The sequence below is a fragment of the Arctopsyche grandis genome, chromosome 3, assembly GCF_051622035.1.
Source record: "Arctopsyche grandis isolate Sample6627 chromosome 3, ASM5162203v2, whole genome shotgun sequence".
NCBI classification, from domain to species: domain Eukaryota; kingdom Metazoa; phylum Arthropoda; class Insecta; order Trichoptera; family Hydropsychidae; genus Arctopsyche; species Arctopsyche grandis.
In genome coordinates this window covers 5,994,403-6,022,139 of record NC_135357.1, presented here as the reverse complement: position 1 = coordinate 6,022,139, position 27,737 = coordinate 5,994,403, and the positions used below count along the sequence as shown (strand labels likewise).

General features: G+C 35.5%; 2 protein-coding genes across 4 annotated transcripts in view; one reads left to right on the top strand and one right to left on the bottom strand.

Annotated features, from left to right (window-relative positions):
- Nucleotides 1–26,340, top strand: part of crb (cell polarity complex component crumbs) — a 53,636-nt gene extending 27,296 nt beyond the window's left edge. The window contains exons 2-41 of one of the 2 annotated variants that reach the window (XM_077427961.1): nt 6,510–6,656; nt 6,743–6,948; nt 7,029–7,218; nt 7,300–7,396; nt 7,547–7,698; nt 7,784–7,903; nt 9,234–9,359; nt 9,443–9,588; nt 9,670–9,883; nt 10,039–10,167; nt 10,837–10,961; nt 11,350–11,503; nt 12,726–12,904; nt 12,986–13,160; nt 14,122–14,229; nt 14,301–14,423; nt 14,495–14,643; nt 14,735–14,930; nt 15,012–15,210; nt 15,280–15,462; nt 15,535–15,757; nt 15,927–16,382; nt 16,461–16,719; nt 16,793–16,958; nt 17,048–17,192; nt 17,270–17,362; nt 18,057–18,251; nt 18,326–18,519; nt 18,599–18,829; nt 18,917–19,116; nt 19,193–19,482; nt 19,887–20,006; nt 20,077–20,435; nt 20,516–20,703; nt 22,641–22,768; nt 22,851–23,004; nt 23,225–23,327; nt 23,514–23,739; nt 25,232–25,853; nt 25,961–26,340. In XM_077427961.1, the coding sequence (XP_077284087.1) occupies nt 6,510–6,656; nt 6,743–6,948; nt 7,029–7,218; nt 7,300–7,396; nt 7,547–7,698; nt 7,784–7,903; nt 9,234–9,359; nt 9,443–9,588; nt 9,670–9,883; nt 10,039–10,167; nt 10,837–10,961; nt 11,350–11,503; nt 12,726–12,904; nt 12,986–13,160; nt 14,122–14,229; nt 14,301–14,423; nt 14,495–14,643; nt 14,735–14,930; nt 15,012–15,210; nt 15,280–15,462; nt 15,535–15,757; nt 15,927–16,382; nt 16,461–16,719; nt 16,793–16,958; nt 17,048–17,192; nt 17,270–17,362; nt 18,057–18,251; nt 18,326–18,519; nt 18,599–18,829; nt 18,917–19,116; nt 19,193–19,482; nt 19,887–20,006; nt 20,077–20,435; nt 20,516–20,703; nt 22,641–22,768; nt 22,851–23,004; nt 23,225–23,327; nt 23,514–23,739; nt 25,232–25,462 (7,079 nt within the window). In that variant the 3' untranslated portion in view covers nt 25,463–25,853; nt 25,961–26,340. Of the gene's footprint in view, nt 1–6,509; nt 6,657–6,742; nt 6,949–7,028; nt 7,219–7,299; nt 7,397–7,525; nt 7,699–7,783; nt 7,904–9,233; nt 9,360–9,442; nt 9,589–9,669; nt 9,884–10,038; nt 10,168–10,836; nt 10,962–11,349; nt 11,504–12,725; nt 12,905–12,985; nt 13,161–14,121; nt 14,230–14,300; nt 14,424–14,494; nt 14,644–14,734; nt 14,931–15,011; nt 15,211–15,279; nt 15,463–15,534; nt 15,758–15,926; nt 16,383–16,460; nt 16,720–16,792; nt 16,959–17,047; nt 17,193–17,269; nt 17,363–18,056; nt 18,252–18,325; nt 18,520–18,598; nt 18,830–18,916; nt 19,117–19,192; nt 19,483–19,886; nt 20,007–20,076; nt 20,436–20,515; nt 20,704–22,640; nt 22,769–22,850; nt 23,005–23,224; nt 23,328–23,513; nt 23,740–25,231; nt 25,854–25,960 lie in introns of both variants that reach the window. The other variant, XM_077427960.1, reaches the window with a different exon arrangement.
- The window catches only part of LOC143909790 (uncharacterized), a 743,449-nt gene that overhangs the window by 153,248 nt on the left and 562,464 nt on the right, over nt 1–27,737 (bottom strand). The gene's annotated exons all lie outside the window — the stretch shown is intronic.

Below are 27,737 nucleotides of genomic sequence, written 5' to 3'. Positions count from 1 at the left end.
ACCTTTCCTCCAGGTAAATTATGTAAAGATAGGAAGAGCCTACCCAATACTGGTCCCGAAAGTCAGATGTTGCATAACATGTTCTGCTGGCTTATGAGTATTTACCACCAAATATATTTCTACATAGTTTTATCTACTATTGCCAACAGTGATCAGTAAGATATTGCCAAAATGCGGTTCTTAGCCTTGCGCGTATATCCTGTCCGGTGCCAGCTGGCAGTTGTGGCCTACGTTGTTCCAAGATGAATGATTAAAGTACTTATTATTTATTCCCTTTCAGTCGGAATGTGCAATACCGTTGTGTAAACGTTTCGTTTATCCGACCTAAACATCTCATTTTAACTCAGCTGTACACCCACACGATTCAAACTAAACAATTGATAGCCACACCTCAGAGGCCACATTTGGTTTTAATACCCCAAACATTCCTGGCATCCGTCAACAAAGACAGTACATCTGGGGTTACGCAAGCAAGCTATGTACTTACCATCACTTCCTAGTACCCTGACAAGTCATTATTCCTCATCCACAATGTATTAATTGGTGCTCGTGATCGATGTTTAGCGTGGAGCGTTATTATTTTTGTGATAATGGTGCCGCTGCCAATAGTTGTGGAAAATCGTGCATTCCAATTTCGACAGCCATTGAAGAGTTTCATTCGATTATATGGCAACGCGAAACTGTATCGAACGCGATCGGCCGGAGCAAAATGTCGCTCGGAGCGTTACATTTAACCCTTAAACTGCTGTTACCTCGACACGATCTATGCAGTTGAATTGCGGAGGCATTGTACTCGGACAATTGTGGCCGTGAACTCGCGCCCAGAACTTCTCAAAGCTATTGTGTCACGAAAGCAGCTCTGCTAGATGACCCACAAGTTCACATTCTCTTCCTACACAATCAATATTCGGATTGCGTTGAAATTTGCTCAATAGGCAGTAAAATTCTCCCATAACTTACTTTTAGTACTTATTTAATAGTCCAGTGATCTCTGATCTACATTACATCTACTAAGTACTATTAAAGCATTGAACTCGATCGAGTGTCTAAGAGCCGGGCCACACCGTGCGACTTGCGAGCGACTTGGTTGAGGGCGACCATACCAATGTATGCAGTTAGATGGGGCATGCCTAACGTAACTATACGTCCCGTTTTGAACGGCACTGTCCCGTTTTTAGGTAGCCTTATCCCAAGCACAGCTTCGGGACGTCGAAATGTCCCGTTTTAAAAAAGAGAACAACCCACGGTAACAATTTTTATGCCTGCCCGGCACTAATGCATCCTTAGGGCCGGGCCGCACCGTGCAACTTTGTCGGCCGACTAGTCGCGCGACACGAAAAAATGTATGGAAATGTGTGGAAAAACCTGCATGCATTGGTCTGGTCGCCCTCAACCAAGTTGCACGGTGCAGCCCGGCCCATAGAAAGGGTATTTCTCTTATAAATAAGGTGTGGACACGCGAAACACCGTTGCAAGTCGCAGTTCTTAAAGCAATGCGAAACTAGTCAGCCGAAGTAAATTTTAAAGTAAATTACCAAATTAAATTTTAAGAAATCCTGCCAAGAATTTCATTATTATTTCAAATCAACACCAAAAATACAAGAAAATTTGTTCTTCTGAAAAATATAAGACCACATGAATTGTTTATTTTCACGTGAACATTCCTGTTCTTTTCATAATTAAATAAAAAAAAATGAAAAAATATGCGTTTTCTAATACACATTTGTATGTAACTAAAAATTAATAGATGTCCCGTTTTGATAAAAAAATAAATGGTCACGTCTGGCATGCCACACCCATCAACTTCTTTGTCGCTCACATTTCCATACTTTTTTTCTGATTGTGCAACTAGTCAGCCGACGAAGTTGCATGGTGTGGCCCAGGTATAATACCAGGCCCAATCTCAAAACTCGTTACGTTCCACATGCTAGGTCAGCTTACAATGTTTCGATTCTAGTTTTGCCAGAAATTTCCAACAAAGTTCTGTGATCAGTAAGAATCGAGATCTACAGTTTAACTACTGTTATTAAATTGAATATATGTATACAACAACGCTAGTCAAATTTAACTCACGTGTTTTCAGGTGAGTAGCGTCACTAATGAATGCCACTCTTAGTTGATTGATTGAAAATCACTTGGAATCAATCAAAATCATCAGCTTGGTAATTTGGGTCCTATTTACCATATGTTTTCCAAATTGACAGCTTGGGGGCAGGCTTCTCTAGCTATCATAGTTAGTAGAGTATTTACATATGTAGATCTCATAAGATAGTTGAGTGAATTAGTACCTTTGGATGAGTACGAATTATGGCATGGGAAATCCTTCATTTACCCGCTTAAAGCTTATGCTTCTATTATCATAGTAGAATCTGATTGTGAGGAGATATAGGCGGTAGAGTACAATGAAACTCTTTGAATGGATTAAAACATTAAAGCGCCACAACAATCTAAGCGTTCGTTAAGCATCACATGTACAAGATGACAACTTAACCATTCTTCAACGCATGCATGCCAACCTAATGATTCATACATGCATTCTTCTAGGCTAGAAAACTATATCCCACATTATTATATCCTTCATTTCATTTAGTTTGGCAGTAGGAAGAAAAATAAGGTTCTTTGAGATCTAGAATTATTAACCGATTGCCAAGTTAACTAGGGTATAAGAACGGTTTGTTCCAATTAAACGACTGCCTCAATCATACGCTCAAAACTCATGTCAGCTTAAATTCGCAAAAATAAAACGATCCTCTACGAGCCTACTTACTAACAATCATTTTGACCCGAAAGAGTCGAGTCCTAATGAGCTATTCCAATGATTTATTCCGATCATTACCACTCACATATGTTTTCACGCGTCTTTCTGCAGATGATTCATGTGATAATTGAAAATTATCATTACGAATGAATTAATTATGACCTCATTTTGCATAGGTGTATTTTTTTGCGGAACCGTGCAACTCTCGCAATTATCGTGGCGTTCGCTTTTTGTATCCCGCATTTTCTCCGCACTTCCACCATTTTAACACCATGAGAGCGTTTCTAATCAAAAGGCCCATTCCCTCTGTTTGCCGCAAAAAGGCATGAAATAAAAAAGACATAACAATTCTCTTGTGAACTTCTATTGTGTCAAAGTTGAAAGCAACCTCGAATCGCACATCGGAAACCATATATCTATGTATTATAAGAATCACCTCGACTACGACCCAGTTTGCAACTACATATGTACATATATAAGCTATTCCCGTACTAATTTTGGAATGATATTAGACTTTAGAGCTAATTTTCTCATTTTCTACGCACTTCAAAAGATCTTATGGCTTGGTCAAACAGTGGGCCGTGCAAATATTGTCTACTCGTCGGTTCTAGTGGTGTTTCGCACTGGTTATTGTTATGTGTATGCACCTGTGCAAACGTCAACGTATTGATTAGCTCGTGTGACGGTCAATATCAAATTGGTATTTGCATTCAATCACCTTCAAATTTGACAATACCGCTGATAGATAGTTGATACCTTCGTTATTTCACGCGTCGGATCGTCTCGTATCACTTCCGTCAAAATATGCAGGTGTTTTTCTAAATGTGTGTCCCACTTCACCTGTTTTTCGCTGGAGTGAATGGTCGGTTTCCCAATGTTACAACAGTTGTGCACGTTTTGTGCATTCTTCCTCCTCCCGCATGCGAGAATGGTCAGTGTGTGTACATATAATGACTAAATAACGAATAGCCACGCTTTTTACCGCCGGTTATGGTCTGGTTATTATGTATGTGGTCTATGCAAAATGCCTTTTGAGCGCAAAAGTTACTAAAGCGATCGTTAGGGAAATCGTCTGCACTTGATATGTAAATATCCCGATTGTTCCGAAATGGAGATCGTTTAATTTATACGTTTCTAAAATGTTGATGGACTGTCGCAATCTGTCGATAAAAAGCTAAATCATCTCAGTATCCATTATCCAAGCCTGCAGAGCTGCATACCAAATGATTCTTTGTAAGCCATTTTTTTTGCATTAAGCGGAATATATCACATTTTGCCACATATCTAAATTAATCTCACAAGTGTCAACATATCGAAATAGACTATTAATGGGCTTGAAACATGCAACAATAGAAAAAATCTAGCATCATATTATGTACATCAATAATAATGCGGAAAAACATGTTACATCATTAATGAATTGCTGTACACATTCTTGGCAGTACACTTCCACATGTCCCGAAGAGCGTCAACAACGGAGAGATCAGATGCTTCCTTTTCTTAATTGATCTGCTGAGTTCATGGATGTACATAGTTTCTCTCTCTCGATCACTCAATCAATTTATTCTATTGTAGGATTGTGGAATTCATATCGAACAAACACTGAAATGTCTTGTGATTATTCCGAGAACTTGTCAATTAGTTATTGTGATGATTCCATATATGTATGTAGAATTGATATATGTAATCTCTTCTACTATTTCCGTTTATGCAAATGTCTAGACCACTTTTTTCCAGATAAAGTCTGAGCCTTTCCCAAATTGCTTTGCCTAGCTGTAATATGTACTGCACAAAGAATAGTATTCGCCAATCTTTCTTCAGACACCACTTTCAGTCCTCCAAAGGTCAAAATTAAACTACTGAAATATGCCTCTCCCGAAAGTCCAATTTTATGTTCCAAAAACAATATTTCTGTCTAACTTTATTAATTAATTGTTATTACTTAATTTATTTTAATTTAATTTTTACATATGTAGATGTATACCAGTAAGGCCTAACGGGTAAACCCCAATGCGCCTTCCTATCCAATTACAAACATTGCAGCATTGCAGAATTTCGAGATACTGAAGATTACGAAATTAAATATTAATTAATTAATTCATAGAGACATCTATGGATTTAAACTTGTGCATACATTTTTACATATTGTACATAAATCAAATTCAGATATTGGTGGTTAGGATGCTTTTTGCCAATTTGATAGAGGAACCGTTTCAACAATGAAATAATATATGCAAACTGGCAAATTGATAGAAAACGATCGACTTGGAGTGACAAATATCCAAATCTGACCAGCAGCATTAAAGATTAATATGGGATCGAACCTGGTAACCTCTCGGTGCTTAACATAAACCTAACCACCGAGCCATACTGCTAGCTATGCATACTTTTAATTCGACATGTCCAGAATCTCGGAAAAGTAGAATCAACATACATATTACAGACCACCAGTATTTTTTTAAATATTGTTAAACGTTATATTGAATGTTTTGCGAAATATTTCTCGAATTGAAGAAAGGTGGACTTATGCGACTTTCAATTATATAGCGGCTCATATGTTACTTGAATAATTTAAATATTTCATACAAATATTATACTAATTGGTTCATAAAAATCTACGTCGAAAATCACATCAAGTGTACATGCATTGTTAGAGACACGTATTTTTGGCATTTTGCTATTAATGCTTAATTGATGCTAAAATTCGGAATAGATGCTAAATTCGTAAAATATGTGAATAGATGCTAAAATAATAAACAAAAGTGAAATTTGCATAAAATTTTAAAATTAATAGACAATTTAGAAGGGTCTTCCTGTCCATTTGCCCATTTATTATGTGAAGAAATTGGGGGATAAAACAGAGCTTGCAGTTTACCATAGACGGTGCTTTTCCTGTCGAAATCAAGCAACTGCTTTTGTCTACTACTGTAAACAAAAGAAGACAGTTGGAGCTGTGTATCCCAAAAGGCTGCTCAAAAAAGCGTCTTTAAACTAGACTCGCACTCAAGACTAAATGAGACAAATCTATTCCTCCAAACATTGAGTAAACTATTCAATCCATCTGTGGCAGGTACAAAATCTAATATTGATGTTAAAGAAACAATTTTGTTTTTTAGAACCTGCCATTGTTTAATGTATTGACAGAGGCTCAATGTTTGGAAGGATATCAGCATTTTTTTAGACAGTTAATAGAGAATATAACAAGTGAATGATATATTGCTATTATTGATTGCAACAAAAATTAAATATGAAGAGTTTGGTTGTGCAGCTCTAAAATCTAATTGGTATCCCGTCAATAATGTGGATGCTGAAAGGTATTTTAGTAAATACAATATAATTGTTACCAATCGTCGCACGAATCTCAAAAAAGAATCTGTAGAAATATGCTCCATGTTGAGTTTTAATAAATTTGAATTGGTATTATATTTTTATATTCATATTTTTTGTCTTTGTATTCTTATATTCATGTTTTTTTTCATTGTAATTTTAATTTCAAAACATTTTTGAATTTTTCTATTATTTTTTAATTGTTTTGTTGTCTTTAAATTGTATATATGTATATAAATTTTATTAAAATTCATCGAAATTTTTTATTATTTAAAATTAAACTCTTCATAAAAATAGATGCTAAAATTGAACATTTTTAATGCCCTAAAATGTAAAATGAAAATGCTAAAATTGACAAAAATGGATGCTCAAAATACGTGTCTCTATGCATTGTATTTATATGTTTTTTAATTTATTGTTTCAGCCACATCAATATCGTTATCATGTGCGGGACAACCGCTGGGTCCGTCTGCACAGCGGGAAGCATACTTCAACGGAAGCGCCTACATCAGACTATATCCTCCAGTGTCACTTCATTCGCACATCTGCATTAGTTTTCGATCATGTTTTGGTGAGATCTTACTCTATTTATTATCATAGTAATCATGCGACATCATTACAATCGATAATTTGTATTGTTTTATTTTTCATTTTCAGGTGGAGAATTGTTCATGCAACAATACAATTCTTACTCTCTACAACTGTCATCTCTGGCAGATTATGTCTTGCTGTCATTAAAATCGCCAAACTGGTGGTCAGAGACCCGCCTGCCTCTCCGATCTCTCGACAACAAATGGCACTACGTATGTATTGTCTATCGGCCCCCCGAACTCGTCATGTTCGATGATAGCGGTCATTCAGTGGTAAATATTGATTTCAACTCCAATCAATAATCCATTTCCTTTCAAATTGCATATTAACTTTTATGACCCTGCTATTTTAGGTTGTCTCCAACGCTACGTACAACGTGGAAGCTTTAAACACACCCGAATTCGAAAATGAAAATTCAGTTTTGATCTTGGGATCGAAGTTCAATGGGTGCATGATGGAAGGACCGAGTTTAGTTTTCAATTCGTCATCGATCCAGCCACAAAATGTTAAATTTGGACCGTGTCCTCTATCAAACGACAAATGTATAGACATTTTCTTATTTATCAAATTAAGTATAAAAAGTTGCTAGTTTATATATGTATATCATTGTTTAACGTACGTAGGTGCTGATAGAAGAGACGTTTTACCTGTTTCTCCGGTTGACTATTGTTATAATGATCCTTGTATGGGACACGGAATATGTATATCTACCAAGGATAGGTAAATTTCACATCACTGACTATGTTCTTCTGTATAATTTTTTTTAATTAGTGGGTGTGATGACAGCTGAATACAAATCCTGTTGATGCTGTTTAAGGTGTAGTTTAAAAATGTAGTGTTCTATTTAAGGACACATGTAAATAATTCCAGGTACAAGTGTAACTGCTACGGTCGCTACTCTGGAAACAACTGCCAAGTGGATAGTGGTCCTCCTTGCATTTTAAACGTGTGTTTAAACGGTGGTCATTGCACAGAGACGAAAGACGGGGACTATTCATGTGATTGTACGCCTGGATACTTTGGTTCGTAATTGATATTAATCTTTGCTGGTTTGTTATTCGCGGGTGATCTCTGTTCTATTGAGTGTATCCTTTTGATTTGTTTCAGGTCAGCATTGCGAAATGGAAGTCAGTATTCATCCACTGTGTGTGCACAATATGTGTCTCAATAATGGAACGTGCAGAGTTTTGCCCGATTCCGATAACTACCTGTGCATATGCCCACCAGGTTTCTATGAATTTTATTTATTATTATTCAATTGACACAAGTGGTAGTCTAAAATTATATGTACTCTCATGCTCTTTACTTTTAAACTAGTGGAACATATGTATAAAAACAACATGTGTTAGCACTTCAAAGCATTTAGTAAATATAATATTTAATTGATATCTAGCGCTCTAATAATTGATACAATTTTGTTAATTTGAAATGCCAGTAGTTATTATTGGCCAAAAAACATGAACATAAAGAGATTTTCAATAAAATTCACGTAAGATTAGCTGAAGTACCACTAACAATGTTATACAAGGACAGCTGGTCTTTAATGCCAACCGGGGCACTGCCCCACACACATTTCTCCTTAACCCTTTGAATGCTGACCAACACCGATCGGGGTTTTGCTGACAAATCCATGGGCCTGCGTTGTATATTAACATGTACAAAATAAACAAGAATACTACCCGCTAAGCCTTTTCAAGTAGCATTAAAAAAAATTGCGTTGAACAAGGGTCGTGTAATCCATGTCATTGATTTGTAAACTTTATAAAGACTCGTTTACACCGAAATTTCTGATTTTATAACCATAGCAGAATTTCCCGATGGAAATCCCTAACTGCCGAGTATTTTAGATTGTGAGCATTACATTTTAACGACAATGAAGATGATGGAACTTGTTTTGTAGAAATACATTAATTAATAGACTTATTTTGTTTATTTTATATTATTGCAAGATATATTTGAGCAGAGCTATGCAACCTCTTGATATTTGCTGCACACATTGTTTACGACGTACACATTGTTTATATGTACTTCATCGGCAGTCACTAGCTAGTCCGTACATACATAGGTGACAAAACGTTAACTAACACCGGTTTTCTCCCTCACAAGCGATCTCACTCGCACGCGTTAGATTATCTAATATATAATTTCGAAAGAGACTTTGTATATAAGTTTTGGGTAGAAGCATCCACGATGCTATCGAAAATATCGAATTTTTTATGACGACGATATCTATATCGATTTCGATTCCGTTTCAGGATTCCTTTTTCAGTTCCGAATCTGAACTCCTGTTTCAGTTCCGGAATAATAAAACAAATTAATGTTTACTATTAGATTAGCCATGTTTAAGCGGTTTTTATTACAAATACCGCGCGAAGCTGAGGAAAACGACTGGTATATGTATATGTATTATATTTATTAGCTCAATGCGGTTTATTGCCGGATATAGCCAATTGTCGGTTTTGAAAATGTGCCTTAAACCAGATTCCATTATAATATATAAAGAATGAATTGATGTAGAATTATTTCTTTAATTGAGTGCTTTTTTTTTCATTTTTAGGTTTTACTGGTCCCAAATGCGAAACTAATATAGACGATTGCTTGAGCGTTCCCCAGCCACCTTGTCAAAACGGTGGAATATGTCAAGATGAGATCAACAATTTCACATGTATCTGCGATAATACAGGTTTGTTTACAATAAATGGTAGCTAATAGTGGCCGGGCAGAACTGCCACTTCAATTAGTACTAAACTTATTAAACTATTATAGGATACACTGGATCCCGATGTGAAATCAACGTAAACGAATGCAATATACAACCAGACCCATGTCTTAATGAGGGTGTATGCTTCGACACTTATGGAGGGTACATATGCCACTGTCAACCGGGATATGCCGGAAATAACTGCCAATTGGTAAGTGTCGACTTGAAAATCAATTTCACACAATTGTACTATGAATATACTAATCAAAAATCCACGTTGACATCATTCTAGAATCAAAACGAGTGCTTATCATCGCCGTGCATGAACGGCGGCACGTGCGAGGACTTATTAGGATCGTACAGGTGTATCTGCCCTAAAGAAACGTCTGGTCCAAGATGCACTCTGCGCAGAGGAGTACGCTGCACTGAAGCAGATTGCCCGCCACACTCTACATGTTCGAACGACCCTTTGAGACCATCCTGCGTCTGCGAACCTGGATATTTTGGTTAGATCTTAGACTTATCTATGTATTATAGACGCTGTCCGTATTGTATTGTATATATAATATGCAACACTTTTATTTTCTTTTTATGTACATAACTCAGTCTCTTTAACTATCTTCTTCGTTGTTTTTTTTTTTGTTTTATCTTCTATATCTAGGTACACCTCCAAATTGTACACTTTCACAATCAAACGAATGTCGCTCTAATCCTTGTCTTAATGGAGGCACCTGTAGCTATGATATGCTCCAGGATACCTTCAACTGCACTTGCCCTCCTGGTTTTACCGGTACGTCAAGCACAATAATCTATTTTGTGTTCTATTTATTTTTGTAGACTCTATGTTGTGTATTTTGTATTTATAGTTGTAGTGTTTCAAATCAGTATTTATCATCGAAGCGTTTGATGATCTTTTTTTTTTTTGAGATTGACATTTATGTCCACTTTCAGACAAAGTTTACAATGTATTTTATACTCTGTTCAAAACTATATACTTCGAATCAACCTTATTAGTGTATAATACTTCATTTCACTTACCCAGACACTATGGAGATATGTACATGCGTCTTAGCCATTAGTAAATGCTGTTAAAAAAACTAGGGATAAAATAGCCATTTTACATATCATTGATGTATTTTACATAGCAAATTTGCTGTAAAATTAATTAAAATACAACTTGATTGTGTTTGTGTGTGTAAAACTTCATAGTGTCATCGTAAATAAAATTGAGTGTAGTAAAGAAAGTACATATATTTCACGCTTTTTAATGCAGCTTTGCATGTTTTTGTATTTATTATTTCATTTAATATTTTAAATGTGTGTATAAACAATCAATTTTATTAATTTTCAAATTTTATGTGTTGCATGTTTACGTTTAATTCATTTGGTTTTTTTTTCTTTTTATTTTTGTACGTGAATGCATATTGTGCATGTTTTGGCTCGGCTTCGATAACGATAGGTATATATTGCGAACAACCGATGATGTCATTGCCCATGTCTGATATTGGACAGTCCCCGAAGAGTAGAACTTTAAGTCAGTGCTCTGATCAGCCGTGTATTCATTCGTTATCCTGCGAAGACTATGTGAGTAATCGTAGCAACGGAATGTATTTAAAAAATAAATAAAAATGTATGAATGGTGGTTAAATGTCGGAGATTCAAGAATGTATTTCAAATATGTTGCATGTTTTGTCTCTATTGTGTTCTACTATTGTGAAAGATTTTGAATATTAATATTACATAGCTAATTCGTAATTCAACGATTCGACAATTAAAATATTGTTTTGTGTTCTTTTTCATGCACCTGCCCACTTGGTAATTGCAATGCAATCAAACAACCGCACTTAAATCATCATTGGAAACCACCACCGTGTTGAACGCACTTACATATATCTTCTGTATTACTAACTTATTGCATATAATCATACGATCCATAATTAAAATGTGTACGCGCCGCATCTTACGATCATAGTCCGGAAGGTATTTTTGTAATTGTGAACCCGGCTGGACGGGAATCAATTGCGAGAGCGATATAAACGAATGTTTGTCCGAACCTTGTCAAAATGGCGGCGAATGTACAAATTATATTAACACATTTCACTGCCGTTGTCCTCCTGGATTTACTGGTTTGTATACTTCTTTTTATTTATTATTGAATTCTCAAGAGCATATTGTATGTATATTTTACAACTTGTAATCTTAACAATTTGTTATCTTTGCCTATGCTAGTTTCATGTCCGATTAACAGTTTTCTACATTTATCTTCTATATTTATATAACCACTTCTGGCTAATATCCTAGCCATTCTGGCATCCTTAATAATACAGTCTAGCAAGTAAAGTTTTGGTCTGCAAGTGGATTATATTCAAGACTCATCAAAAATCTGTGTGAGACATGGATTTGATCCTAAATGAAAATGTATGGTAAACTTAAAAGAAATCCTCAAATAGTAGCAGGTCTGCTGTAAATATCACAATTGAGACGATCTCAGCGTTAGGGCGAAAACTCACTGAATCGTACACCATGCTTGTCCTCGTGGCTGCCGGCAGGGAAGGGGGTTCCTTCAGATCATTGTTAATTCGTATGATATTATTTCGACGAGTTTCTCATACATTTATTCAAATATGGGGATCGCCGTTATCGATCACCCTCAAACTTATGTCAATACAAGAATAAAATATCACCGAAAACACTCCAGGAGGTAATTTTTGGACAGGGTTCCATACGAAAAATTGGTTCGGTGATTACTCGTCACAAAGTCACTAAAATCTCTATAACGGAACATCTGGCAGCCGAAAAGTCCATCATACTAACGATAACTATCATAGTAACGAGAACTTGAGTGCCAAATATTGTGTATTCGCGATTTTCATGACAAAAATTGTCTTTGTGACCACCCCAATGTGACGAATAGTCCAATTACCGAAAAATTATGCGTGTTAGCATTTTTTTAACATGTACAAAACTATCTACAAAAAAACACGTGCTGCGTGCCTTTCTGTGTGTTTGCAGCCTTACTTCATGTGGATTTTCTTGTATTGATCCATGAATTACACACAAAACCTTCTTTAGGAGTGTAGACACTCTTGGTTCAACACTCTTGATGTGTTCGACAACACTCAATCACATTTTTACCCAAAGTTGGTGAAGTTTGTTTCTTCACATCCTTCCTGCCCGTCTAAAATAAAGATCATAATTGATCTACTCCTGTCGTTTCACATTGTTATCTTTACAACAGTATTTCCATAAAAAGTTTACAATGTGTTCTTGATTCAAATATGATACATCTTTTTAGGTATTATACAAAGTGATAAAATGAATATTGTATTATTATCTCGCATTTTTCAGGTAAAATGTGTGAGAAAACGATCGATTTGTGCAGCAGTCGGCCCTGTCAAAATGGAGGTAGCTGTATTCCAATGAAAAATAATACTGAATTCATGTGCGAATGCCTGATTGGCTTTGAAGGTACACTTTGCGAGACCAACATCGACGATTGCGCTCACGTCAATTGTCCTGAACATCAAGTAAAGTTATCCTTCAATAAAAGTTGTGTCATAAATAGTTATCAAGTTTATAAACAAGTATTTTCTGTTTTGCACGAGAAGGTTTGCTACGATGGTGACAATACGTATACGTGTCGATGTCCTGATGGCTTTACTGGTGAGAATTGCACAGTTGCAACAGTCTTCTGTGTCAGTAACCCTTGTGTTAATAACGGCACGTGTAAAGAGGGGGGTGGTGGCAATAACTATACATGCACTTGTCCATCCGGTTTCACTGGTAAGATCAAAGGAAACCTAGACATACGAAATATTGTACATAACATATCAATTGTATAGCTTAAGAATAATAAACATTGATGAAACACATTTATAAGTCAAGTTGTACATTTATCAGATGATATATGTATGTATTTACAAGTTTGTAAATTTTCACTAAAAAATTAGGTATAGGAGTTACGCATTTTTCAAACGAATGTACCTTTTCTTGAACTTCATTAGTTGTCTTTTATTACAGATAAGTCATTGTGTGTTTTTCGTTGCACTCAAGAATCTATACATATTTGTCCCGTATAAATAATCATTTATAAATCAGTATGCCTGAAAGCTCCTACTTTATTTGTAATACACAAGTTTGTGCCCTTTAAAAAGTTATCTAATCTTCTATCGTTTTCTATGAACCCTTTGCCTTGTCATTTACTTGTAAATCTGCTACTTATTATTACATATACTAGTGTGAAATGTTTTATTAAAAAAATTCATATCATTAGCTTTAACGGGTAGTTAACGAGAAAAATATTTTTTCGTAATCTTTCTGAATTGTGGATAATCTATATTTCGTTACTGCTAAAGATTTACTTGAAAAATAAGATTAGTTTGTATGAAATAATGCAAAATACATATGCTCATTCAATAAATCTGTTTTCTATAAAAAGGGCATGCGGTATCTAAATCAAGTAATGTCAATTTCTAAGAGATTATTTGATTTTGTAGGAAAATTACTGGCTGAAACTATTACACATATCTCTGTAAATTATAACATATACACTCGATTTGAAGCTAACAAAAAATGCAGGAACTTTCCAGCACACCTAATATCGTATAATATATACATATATACGTATGTGATTAATTTTAATGCTAACACTTTCTATTTGACACAATACTCTTGTAAAATAGTCAAATTAATACGAATCTGACAAGTCTGCTACAAGTGCACTCGTTAAATACTATATTTTCAGGTCACAATTGTGAAAATGACAAAGATGAATGCATCCAATATCCTGGCATATGCAATCAAGGTATATGCGTAAATAAAGTGGGCTCATATCAATGCTATTGTAAACCAGGTACTACTTCTGATCATTTTCTTCAATAGACATAATTGTTTTCCATTACTTACTAATGTGTTAAATTTCAGGATTTACGGGAGAACATTGCGATGTTGACTTTGACGAGTGCCTTTCGAGACCGTGTAAAAACAACGGTACCTGTGTCAATAAAATTAACAATTACGAGTGTGTATGCACACCTGGATTTACTGGTATGAATATTTAAAATGATTTTCAAATAGAACTGCTATTTTTGAGTCTACATTTGAATGAAAACTTGTAGGTAAGGATTGTTCCATCAACATCAACGAGTGTGAATCGAATCCGTGCATGGAGGGATCGACGTGCATCGATGGTTTGGCCATGTTCAAATGCATCTGCATGGAAGGGCTCACGGGGCCCACGTGCGAGATCAACATCGATGACTGTGAAGTCAGTTACATGCATTTTCAACAATTTACTATATGTTGTAACAAATTTGTTCAAATACATATAATTTATTCAAAATTTTCTTATTATTCAGCCTTCGCCGTGTTTGAATGGTGGTATATGCGAAGACGGTTTGAACAGTTACACTTGCAATTGCAATGATACCGGTCACCGTGGACTACAGTGTCAACTGAACATCGACGATTGTGCATCAGATCCTTGCGTCCACGGTGGTACTTGTCAAGACGGCATCAAAGATTACACCTGTAATTGTTTTCCAGGCTATACAGGTACAATCTATATTATGATATGAGCAGACACATGTTTGAAATTTTTTTATTCACATTAATGTGTACTCATTTTATTTATAGGAAAAAATTGCGAAATAGATATTCAAGAATGTGAATCGAGTCCTTGTCAGTACGTCGGAGTGTGCTTGGAGAGAAGCAATGCTTCTTTATATCAAAATACGTCGTACGATCCTTTAAATCCAGTGTATGTGAACAAGGAATTGAATATGCTGTTGCCGATGCATTTCTTTCAAGAATTCAGCTATGAAAATGCTAGCGGGTATGTGCCACATATAATGTATTATATATTTCATATTGAATCCATATAATAATTACAATTTTTACATAGACTTGAATGCGTATGTATCACCGGCATAACGGGTCCACACTGCGAAGTCAACATAAACGAATGCGAATCGTCTCCGTGTGGACCTTGGGGTAATTGCGTGGATCATGTCGGACGCTACGATTGTGAGTGTGAGGAAGGTTTCGAAGGCAATCATTGTCAGAAGGATATTGACGAGTGTGCAAGGTAACTAACTATTCATATTTACATACGTACGGATGATTTGTAGGTGAATTATAATTTGATTTGTTCTTTTAGGTATAATCCGTGCGTCAATGGAGTGTGTTACGATCGAAAGGCAGATTATCATTGCGAGTGTAAACCCGATTGGGGTGGGAAAAACTGTTCAGTGCCGTTGATGGGTTGTGCTGTAAATGGATGCTTAAACGGCGGAGACTGTCAACCGTGGCTCTCCAACGAAACACAGCATCTTTTCAATTGCACTTGTAAAACTGGATATTATGGAAAAACTTGTGAAAAAGTATGAATCAAATGACTAAACAATACTTCATTTCATTTACGAAAGCACTATAGACATAGAATTTGAATAATAAGCTTTATAAAATGTGCATTATATATTCATGTGAAACTCCATTTTTTCTTTGTACATGATATTGATTTCAATATTATTTTTTTATATTTATTTTCAGATAACGACAATGTCTTTAAGTGGAAATAGTTACGTCGTCGTAAACACGACTCGAGATGAAGGTTACGATATTCAATTCAGCTTCCAGACTACCCTCAGAAATGGTTTGATCGCTATTGGAAACGGCTCTACGTATTACATTCTGGAACTTTCCGACTCTCGGTTGAATCTCCGTTCCAGTCTCCTCAATAGATGGGAAGGAGTGTTCATCGGCAATGATTTAAATAATGGCACCTGGCACACGATATTCGTAGCCATCAATTCATCGCATTTAGTATTGGCCGCCGACAAAGAACAAACCATATACCCAATAAGTCTAACCGAAAACAGTAACAGTTCGGATACATCGTTCCCTACAACTTATCTCGGTGGTACGATCAATTCTTTCATCGCTTTGGTGAAAGGACCCAAGTCTTTTATCGGTTGTGTCCAGGATGTAATCATCAACGGTGAATGGGTAAGATAATTTAATTAAATCTAATAATCATACATGTGATATTTTGGTAAATTTTTAATTTATTTTTTTAAACTTCAGGTATTACCGAGTGATTCTCTCTATCCTGAATCTGATAAATCGGATTCAACTGAGATTTCAACCGCGATGCAAACGTCAACTCCGATAACGTTGTCATCTCAAACGGCATCTTGGCAATTGTACGGGGTTCAAATGCATTGTCCTCGTGTTGATCAGTGCTTCCCGAATCCTTGTCATTCGGGAGGTGATTGTACTGATTTGTGGACAACGTTCCATTGCTCGTGTCAACGTCCTTATCTTGGTCGCACTTGTCAATACAGTATGTATAATATAAACATCACTTTATTACTTTTTTATACAAGGCATTCGTTATTAATTTAATTGTATTTTAGATGTCACTGCTGCTACTTTTGGATACGAAAACACGACTAATAGTTATGTGACGGTTGTGGTTTCTGATTTTGCTCGTCGTGCAGTTAGATCTGTCGTCGATATATCTATGTTTATTCGCACAAGGAAACCATCGGGTCAAATATTCTATCTTGGCTCCAAACCTAGGTTAATTTTCACTTTAATTAGATTGTACATATTTTCGACTTTTTTTTTGTATAAATGGAATAAATTCTATATTATATATTGTTTTATAGGGGAGGATCGTATTCTGAAGAAACTTTCGTTGCGGCTTCGTTAATTCACGGTGAATTGTTTGTTCGTCTTCAATTCAATCGAACACCTGAAGCATACACGGTCGGAGGAAATAAATTAGACAATGGTTACAATCATCTTATCCAGGTATAATTTGACAGATTTTTACTTTACATATATTCAGTGCAATATTGTACTTTTTCTGAAGGATGAACTAATTATAGGTTGTTCGTAACTCGACGTTAGTGCAAGTGAAATTGAACGGAAGCGAATATTTCCGTAAACCAATATCAGCCACGGGTCAACTCGATGCTCAAGTAAGTTATTTTATTGTTTTTTATATCTACTATATAAAGTTGAATGCATTAGAAAAGGTAGCTGATATAAAATTGGATATAAGAGAATAGGTGGTAACTAGAAAATCAGATGAAATAGAAATGTGTACTCAAATGATATGTAAAAGAATGGGATGACCGTCACCGCACTGACAGTCAAAAAATCGAAAATGTTCGTTTACCATGCATACATATGAAAAACGGTTAGGATATATATCAGTGGCGTGCGGTAAAAGTCTCTCTCCCCCCCTTCGTACATCCTCACTTAATTTGCGCGAGCAGGATACAACAGGAACAAGAGGAACAGGCTTTTCCTCCCGTATCCTGCGCGCGCACATTAAACAAGGCTGTATGACAAAAAGAGAGATAATTTCACCGCATGCCACTGATATATATATTATATATACATAGTACTGTTAACCATGCACCCTTTTTTTTTTGATCTTTCGATTTTCGATCTTTGCCTTCCGATCTTTTGACTTTCGGTGCCGTGAGGTAGACCCAAAAGAATGTTACAAGCAAAGTGCGTTAAATTGATTTAATAAGAAAATTATTGATAGATGAGTATTGCAGAGAATAGAAAAGAGTGAAAGTTTGATGGCGGTTTTCATCTAACAGTAGATAATGAATTATTTATGATGATTAAATGTCAGTATTGAATTGTTTAACTGTGCAGGTTTTGTATCTCGGCGATCAACCTTTACCGATTCCAAATCGTGCTATACGACAAGCCGAACTATCCAGCGGGGCAGTTTCATCAGGCTTGCCCTTATTCGCCAACAGTGCTTTTCGAGCTGAACCCGTAACCACAGGAATATCGACAATTTCGTCTGAAGCTGATCATTTCAAAGGAATCATACAAGACGTTCAGGTACAGATAACTAATATTTTTATATACGTATAGTACTCGTATTGAATTCTTATTGTAAATTATGCTTTTTATAGATATCAAACGGATCTCGTACTATGATTGTGGAGTTTTTCCCATTGCTTGTGACCGATTTGGAAATTCCTCAAGCATTCGGCATTGTATCATTCGATAATAACACAATTTTAGAAGGTGTCATTTCCGACGATTCGTGTGCTAGTAATCCATGTAGGCATAATGGCAGTTGTCATATTACTTGGAATGACTTCCGGTATTAATTTGCACTATACATATATTTACATTTTCTTTAATATGCATATGTATATATAATATAATGCTCAATTCAACAGATGTACATGTCCTCGAGGATACAAAGGTAAAACTTGCCAAGAAATGGAATTTTGTCAGTTGCAAGATTGCCCGATGGCTTCTACATGTCGAAATCTCGACGATGGATATGAATGTATTGCAAATGCTACATTCGACGGTCACAACACCACTCTGTCTTATAATCTAACATTGATCAATTCTACAGTGGAAGAAGAGCCCTTAGTTGCCAATTCAATTTCTCTTGTTTATCGGTAAATCTATTGTGTACACATTTTCATATTCATACGTCTTCTGTTCTCGAATCTGTCAATACATGTTTTATTAATATTTCAATGCAGTTCTAAGACTGGTGGTACGTTGCTTTACATCGACAATTCCGACTTGGGTATGTTTTCTGTATCCGTATACCGAGATCAAGTGGCTGTCGCTTGGCGACTATCACAGTCTCAAGTTCCGGAAGTGCGGCGTTTCCGAAAATCTCAACCTGATTTTGAATGGACGCACATATATCTCTCTATATCTGATAACAATATTAGAGGTATGCAATCATATTATGGTATTCTCTTATGGTATGTGGATATGAATATCGTATTTACTGTGTTTTATTTTGTTAGGTGGGTTCAACGATTGGGTGAAGGAAGACTTACCAGCGTTTAATTCAGATTTCGACCACGAAGCATGGCTTGATCTACTCAAAAATGGTGAAATACACCTCGGCGGTGTCAGGTCTCCGGGATCGGAAGAGAACGTCATCGAATCACCCACTAGTGCTTTACCTCTATCGTCTATTTCTGCCGGTGATATTTTGAGAAACGAAACACTCCATCCTCGGTCGTTCAACTCTCAAAATATGTATTCAATGCCGCACTTCATGACTGATACTACAAGAAGAATGAATCCTCAGGTAAATATCGAATATTATAGTAGACCTAATTTTGAATATTTAATTTAGTGTCAATCTTGTAGTACTTCGTGGATTCTAAGCAGCATTTTTCATAGATATTTGATTATAAACATTTTAGAATATGTTGAGTACTTAATAGACCCCTTCTATCGCCCCTCTAGTGATTAATATGGTTCGGTGATTATTCCGCAAAGAACGATCTCGCGCACGTCACTAAAATATCAATCGCGAAACATCTGGCACCCAAAAACTCCATCAATCACACGATATATTGTACTAACGAGGACTCGAGTGCCAGATATTCCGTATTTTTGTGGCATCGATTGTCGTGCGCGCGATCGCAATGTGCGCAATAATCCGTCTACCGATTAATATATGTACATATGTATTTTTATATTTTACAGAATGAGGGATTGACTAATAGCGTCGATTCGCTCGGAATGCCATATTCAACAGAGACCGCATCTCAAGACGGAGTAGACTTTTGGATGGGAAGCGAAGGAACAGTTGGAGAAAATTTCAAAGTATGACTCAAAAAACATATATTCAAAGTATGCATTCTCTTTTCGTAATTAAATTTATCTCTCTATTTAGGGTTGCTTGGGCGAAGTGCGAATCGGTGATCTTTTATTGCCCTTCTACACATTATCAACACTGTATGCAGACTTTAACTTGCTGCAGCCGAACCGCTATTACTTCTCCCTGCTTTCTGAACGCGATGATACCGCACCTCTAGGATGTACATTGTGTTTCGAAAAAGACTGCAAAAACGAGGGACACTGTTTGGAGCCGTCGAGCAATTACGCATGTACGTGTCCCGTTGGATTCGCTGGCGACGATTGCGAAATCGACATAAACGAATGCGTCGAAAGCAAATGTCAAAACAACTCTACGTGTATCGATGGAATCGGAAACTACACTTGCACTTGCCAACCCGGTTGGGATGGGTGGCTGTAAGTTACAGTGCTATCGTATTTTTGTATATTACCTATACATTATTATATCGATGTATGGACATTTTATGCTTTTGTAGATGCGATGTTGATATTGACGAGTGTACATCTCAGCCGTGCGAAAACGGCGGAACTTGTAATGATCTGCCGGGGGGATTTGCCTGCGTGTGTCCTGAAGAGTTTACTGGACCGCAATGTTCTTCGCCAATATTGCTCACTTGTGCTCAACAACCGTGCCGAGCTGGTTCAACATGCATAAGTCAAAAAGGTACATTAATCATATTAACCGTTTGCCCGCGGCCGTCTTCTATGGAAGCTTTGCGCGACAAGTCTGTAGCGCGGCTGTCTTCGATAGAATTTCTGAACTTTGCACGGGATTTTGAGCCTTATATGCGCCTATTTCAACTGTTTTAAGGTTCAAAATTGGTTGAATATATTACTGAGAGTTGAATGCCATCTATTCAATTTGCTTAAAATGAATATTATACCAGTAAAAATTAGTTTTTTGTGGAATCATAATGAAACCTCGTTTATGTGACATCACGTCTGTTGAACAATGGCGACGATACGTCTCAATTGTATGAAATATATTACAACTGGAAGATACACTTCAACTGTAAAATATACATTCGGTATAATTATATAAAAGAATAATTAAGTAAAATCGACAGCTAAAAAAATAGAGATGGGTATGCAAAAATACATGAATATTCATTAACCTTCAATGGAGAGCATCGTCCAACTTCTCAGTCACCAACAGATTGAAAGGTGCCACTATTTATAATTTCAGAGAAAATTGATCAACCAATGAACCATTGACTTTGCAAACAAAGCCTTTTGTTTGTATCAACCAAAGTATATACATATAGTTTGTCAACGAAAGTTTGTAGCGCGCAATGATCGCTGATTGGTTGATATTTCTGGTTTGCTCATTGGCTTAGCGTTTATCAACCAATGAGATATCGACTTTACAAACAAATTTCGTGAATTATACTATACATTATGTTTACACACCTGTTATACATATACAATACCTTTATCTAATAAGACCTTTGTGTAGACTTAAAATAAATACCTGTCAATTTCATTAATTCGCTCATATTGACTGTGCAAAAACAATAAACACATATCGCTTATCTATGATATCTTTTAATACAACGATATTATATTTTTCAATAATGTGATTCATTTCTCTAAAACAAAAAAGACCAATCGTTAAAGAATGCACTTCGTTTTTAAATTTGTTCAATTAATATATACATCATTTACATTTTTAAAAAATGTTTGACATCGACACCAAACTCATTAAGCTTATATCTGATTTTTATTAACAGAATAATTCACAATGAAACTGAACCAGGATAGCCCTATAACACTGTTCAACACAAAAATGGTTCAGAGGCGAGATATAACTTTTCTTATAGATCTATGCCCAGTAAAAACGAATCTGGTGATAAAAAATGTTGATTGGCTCGAGATTCGGAAATATATGTGTTTTTGAAATCGCGCGTTTTTTCTATATATTGGTGTTGTTCGGTCGAAATGAATATTGGAATCTCAAATTGAATATTGGAATCAATATTCGGGTATTTTATCTTCCATTTGTAGTACTTTTCAGCTTTCAAATCTCTCTAAGTAGTCGTCCAGTTCTAATCAAAAGTCCCGCTGTTAGTACTATTTTATATTGAGTTTTTTCTATTGAAACATGTTTATTGGGATAGTGTTCTGACCACAATATTTTTTGTTTTCGTTTAAAAGGGTTAATTGGAAGTGTGCTGAACTTTAAATCGGTAAAATTGCGAGCAAAAAGCTCGTACTAGTATTTACTCGTATTTACACGAATCTGAATTGAATTAATAGGGATAATATATTAAATTATCTGTAAAAATTCCACTTTGAAAAATCATATTTCGACTATTCTTGTGGATTAATAACAAATATTCGTTTATTTTATTAAGGTAAGGCAGTTATCAATAGAATTTTTGTTATTAATCCACAAGAATAGTCAAAATATGAAGTATTTTGAGACATCAACCTAACAACACCAAGACATAGAAAAATCGCGTGATTTAAAAAACACATATATCTATAAGAAAAATCATATCTCGTCTCTGAACCAAAAAAAAGGCGTCATTTGTCGAACAGTGTAATCAAATGGGCTAACAAAAATGAAAAATTTCTTACTGAACCTTTTACACATTACAGATCCAATTACCAACAATAACTTCACATGCACTTGTATGCCTGGCTATGAAGGAGTATTCTGTGATGATCCATATTGTAAAATGAGACCGTGCGTCAACGGCGGCGTATGTGAATCAGTTCCGGAAGTGGTACGTTTACAATTTGCTCTCAAAACCTCACATAAGATCTCCTTTTTTTTATTTATTTTAACGTTCATCCCAACGATTTCAGCCGCCGATCTGCAAATGCCCGCCAGGTTTCAGCGGCAAATTCTGCGAAGTGAACATTGACGAGTGCAAGATCGCCGGCACTGGATCCCCCTGTCTGAACGGCGGTCGGTGCATCGACGGAATAGCCAGTTACACCTGCGACTGTCACAACACAGGTAAAATTGTTCGATAACTGCTCGCATTATCATAGCATAGAGATGTCGAGCATCTATCGGAGATAAGATAACGCTGTGTGTCAACTGTACAATAATTAATCTCAGTGATGTGTTCACATTCTCGAGAATCGTTCCTGTTTCTCGGGGCTTTTTATCATGTATCTCGCAAGACGGTTTTTTTTTACAATTGTGCTCATTGTGACTGTTGTGTGTTTGTCAGGTTATACTGGTGTGCACTGTGAGGAAGATATCGACGAGTGCAAAAGCTGGAGTATATCTTGCGGTAGTAACGGGACGTGTGTTAATACCAATGGCTCTTATATGTGAGTATTAATTAAACATGCACACATTTAAATATTATAATTTCATGCACTTTTTATCTTTTTGAACAATATGTTTTTATTTAGATAATATTTTCATCCAAAAATATGTCCCAGTGTTCCTACTCGAAAGTCTGGTGGGTGGAATATCCTGGCATTACTAATCATACCTGTTTTGTACATTTATAGGTGTCGCTGTGAATTTGGAAAATGCGGCAACAACTGCTCTCTCTTGGATCCATGTTCGATAACTGAAATCATAGATGATAAACACAGCGATATAACGAAAGACACCTCGGATGAGTACAGAGGCCTGTGTGAAAACGGTGGCAAGTGCATACCAAAATGCACCATAGTGCAAGATTACGAATGCGAATGTATCGGCGGCTGGGGCGGCAAGAACTGCACAGACCCGGTAAGCGAATTTGCAACATTTTCACTCATTATAATTTCATAATCGATATTTAACAGATAAGCTGATAATTATATAGCCACAGCGCAATGCACTGTTGGAGTAGAGAGGTTGTGGGTTCAAATACGCTGCTGGCGAGATCTTGTCGTTATAAAAAAACACAGATCGACCGTCTTCTGCTAGAATTTTCCGATTTTTCTTGCTTAATCATTATGACGGTTTCAATAAAGCAGTATCCTCCCCATCAGTTTTTCTGAAATTCAATTTATTAGCATCTCAAATTTGTTGAATCTTATAAAATGCTACCTACATACTGTTTTCTAGCAAATTTGCTGTATATCAAAAAAAAATTTGATTATCCATAGATGTCTCTATTGTATTCTTTGTATATTTATTTATTTACATACATATACATATATCAGGAAGGCATAACAGGTAAACCTGGCCAATTACAAAGAATGGAGCATTTTTATGTCTTGAAAGTCTTGAAAAACTTGAAATTAACGAGACATCTATGGTTTTTTTTTTAAACTTGCACATAAATCATAATCGGCGCAGACAACTCAGCGCAACGACAACTCAGCGGATGACAATTCAGCGCATGGACTATTCAGCGCAAAATCAATTTTTTCAATAAGTTTCAAATGCGTTTTCAAAAATAATGACTGTATTGAAATTTTCGGTCATATCTACATGATAATTTCATAAATGCGAATAAATTTATTTGATACTCTTTGTGCCTTGAAATATTACGCAAGCAGGGTTTCTCAACTAAGGCCGCATAAATTTATTTTTAAGCAGGGTTTCTAAACCGGGCACAAAGAGTATCAAATAAATTTATTCGCATTTATGAAATTATCATGTAGATATGACCGAAAATTTCAATACAGTAATTATTTTTGAAAACGCATTTGAAACTTATTGAAAAAATTGATTTTGCGCTGAATAGTCCATGCGCTGAATTGTCATCCGCTGAGTTGTCTCCGCCGAAAGGTCGGCGCTAAGTTGGTTTGCGCTGATTTGTCGTGCCACCATCATAATCAAATAGTGGTGACATAGTGGGTAAGACGGGTTTTTAGCCAATTTAATGGAGGAACCGTTTCAACAACGAAATCAGAAAAATTGGCAAACTCTGATTGGAAACGATCGACTTGGAGTCACAAATATCCATGTCTGACCAGCAGCATTTCATAATAAATTCTTTTCAATCGAGGTCAACTCACCGGATCGAACCCAGCAACCTCTTGGCGCTAGGCAAAAGCCCAACCACCAAGCCATGCTGCTGGTATATATGTACTAGAATAATCTAACCATATATGTGTGGCCTTGGTTTAATTTCTTTCATGGCACATATGATGTATGTATTAAAATAAAAAATAAAAATACCACCCAACAACCAACTGTCAGAGCGTCAAATAACGACTATATTTCCTTATGATTAGAAATATTACTTATGAAAAGTTCAGCTTTTATATGTTTAATATGCTTTTTCTAGTTGATCACGGCTGCGGCGGGCGAAGGTGCTCCTGTCGGAATCATCGTAGGTGGAATAGTCGGTGGACTGTGCGCTCTAGGTGGTATTGCACTCGTCGCAGCTTGCATGCTGGCTCGTAGCAAGCGTGCAACCCGCGGCACGTACAGTCCGTCAGGCCAAGAGTATCGCAACCCGCGTTTGGAAATGTTGGACAGTGTGTTGAAACCGCCACCCGAAGAGAGACTCATTTAATAATTAAGTGCAATAAATGAAATAGGACCGATACAAATTTAAATATATGTTTTAGATTAATTAAGGGTACGTTCAACCATCACCAAAGAAACGCCTGTGTATTATTTTTTGTATTATAGGGAATCGTATGCATGAAATTGTGCATTCATTGAAGGATCCACAACCAACGTGTGTACACATATCCAAGCTCATCTTCAGATTTCAAGATTTGTTTTGTTGTTCATTGTTCATCGATTACACTGAGCAACAAAAAAAATTACCAGCGCGGAGACTAACCAATCTTTACTAACTTTGACCCACTGAATTCGAATATGATAATGATTTTTGTTGGTTGGTGATCGTTTACGAGATATGATCGTTTAAAAAAATGCGCGATTTAACTCAAAATCTAGTATTGCTGTGCTCAAAGTGAGTATTGGAATCAATAGTCAGATGTTTTTTCCTATTGATTGTGATATACAGTTTTTTGGCTTTTGCGGTCTTTAACTCAAAATCTAGTATTGCTGTGCTCCGCAATCTAAAGTACAGCGGTCGGACTACATGCCATCTCGCTTGCACCCAACACATTTCGCGTTACAACCGTATACACAACGAAAGCATTTAAATTGCAATTACCGCTTGAGTTAGTACGTTTTGATCAAAAAGAAAAATATTGATATAGAAAACCAATCCTTATAAACGTGGTGAGATAAAAAATTTGCCAAATAAATGAAAAATAGCACGGAAAAAAATTCATAAAAAAATATATATTTGACTTTTAAAATTCGCTAGAAAATTAATTATAAGTATTTTAAAGCAATGAAATATCACAATCAATAGGAAAAATATCTGACTATTGATCCCAATACTCACTTTGAGCACAGCAATACTAGATTTTGAGTTAAAGACCGCAAAAGCCAAAAAAATGTAAAAATCGCGCATTTTTTAAATACTCGTATCTCGTAAACGATCACCAACCAACAAAAATCATTATCATATTCGAATTCAGTGGGTCAAATTTAGTACAGATTGGTTAGTCTCCGCTCTGGTAATTCAAAAACGTGATTTTTTGTTGCTCAGTGTTGTTATACCGATGTACATGCATATATCCTACTTCTAAAGCTTGCACGTATGTATGTATGTTGCGTGCTCAGAACACAAAAGTGATATATGTATGTTAGAATGTATTGAAAAACGCGTATTTTATGACGAATTAATTCAAAAGATACTGAAAACATTCATGTTGAATTAAAAGTTTTGTCAATATAAGCAATTCCATAAATATTTTGAAATGGTAGATAACGTATGTACATAATATGTACAATGAACATGTCGCTTTTGTGCTCTTTGAATGCTTCGGCATGTATGTATATTGAATGAATCTTTTTGACTCGGGTGCCAATTGATGTATATATAGTATGAACGAGCTGTTACATTCCATTTATCTCTGTAGTATATTATTCACGAATTTATATTTTCGTTTAAGTATTTAGCAATGTTACTTATTTGACATTCCTAAAAGAAGGCTGTCTATATATTTATTATATAGGAAAGTGTGTCAGTTTTAATTTTTTTTTTTATGAATTCGAATTTATCAGTTTTTAATATTGTATATATATATATATGAACGATTTTATTAATGTTTAATATGAATTTATTAGAATTATCATTTAATCAAATATAAAATATCAGTTTTATATAAAAGTATAATCGTCAACTCGATTATATCAACGTATTGAATTAAATATGCTTTTATTTGATTCGTGGTTCTTTGTCGATGACGATTGCTTAAAAAAAAGTACAGTTATGATTTTGTGTGTTTAAAACTGTATGATTTTTTATTGTAAATATAAATAGGATTTGAAATAATTTTATAACTGGAATAAATACAGTGACTTTTATATTATATGTGACTATTTTAAGTTGTAAATATGCATGTAATTGAGTGAATATGTATGTAATCATACTTTTTTTTTTATATTGTGCCTTCAGCAATTTTTAACCAATATATATGTAGTATATTTCCTATAATGTCTCGAGATGAATCTTAGTGTATCATAAAAGTAATTACCGTGTAAGTTTATTAGTCAATTTATTTAAAATACATAATTATGCTTGTATATTTGTATTGAATATATAAGGGAAAAGCGTAATCATTCTAAATCATGAGTAAAATACATATATAACGATGGTGCCTCTTGTATATATAATCACATAATGAAAATACAACTGTATTACATATCTTGCTAAGTATTATATTTGACGAGTAAAATCGGTCTTTTCGTGCCTTGCATTT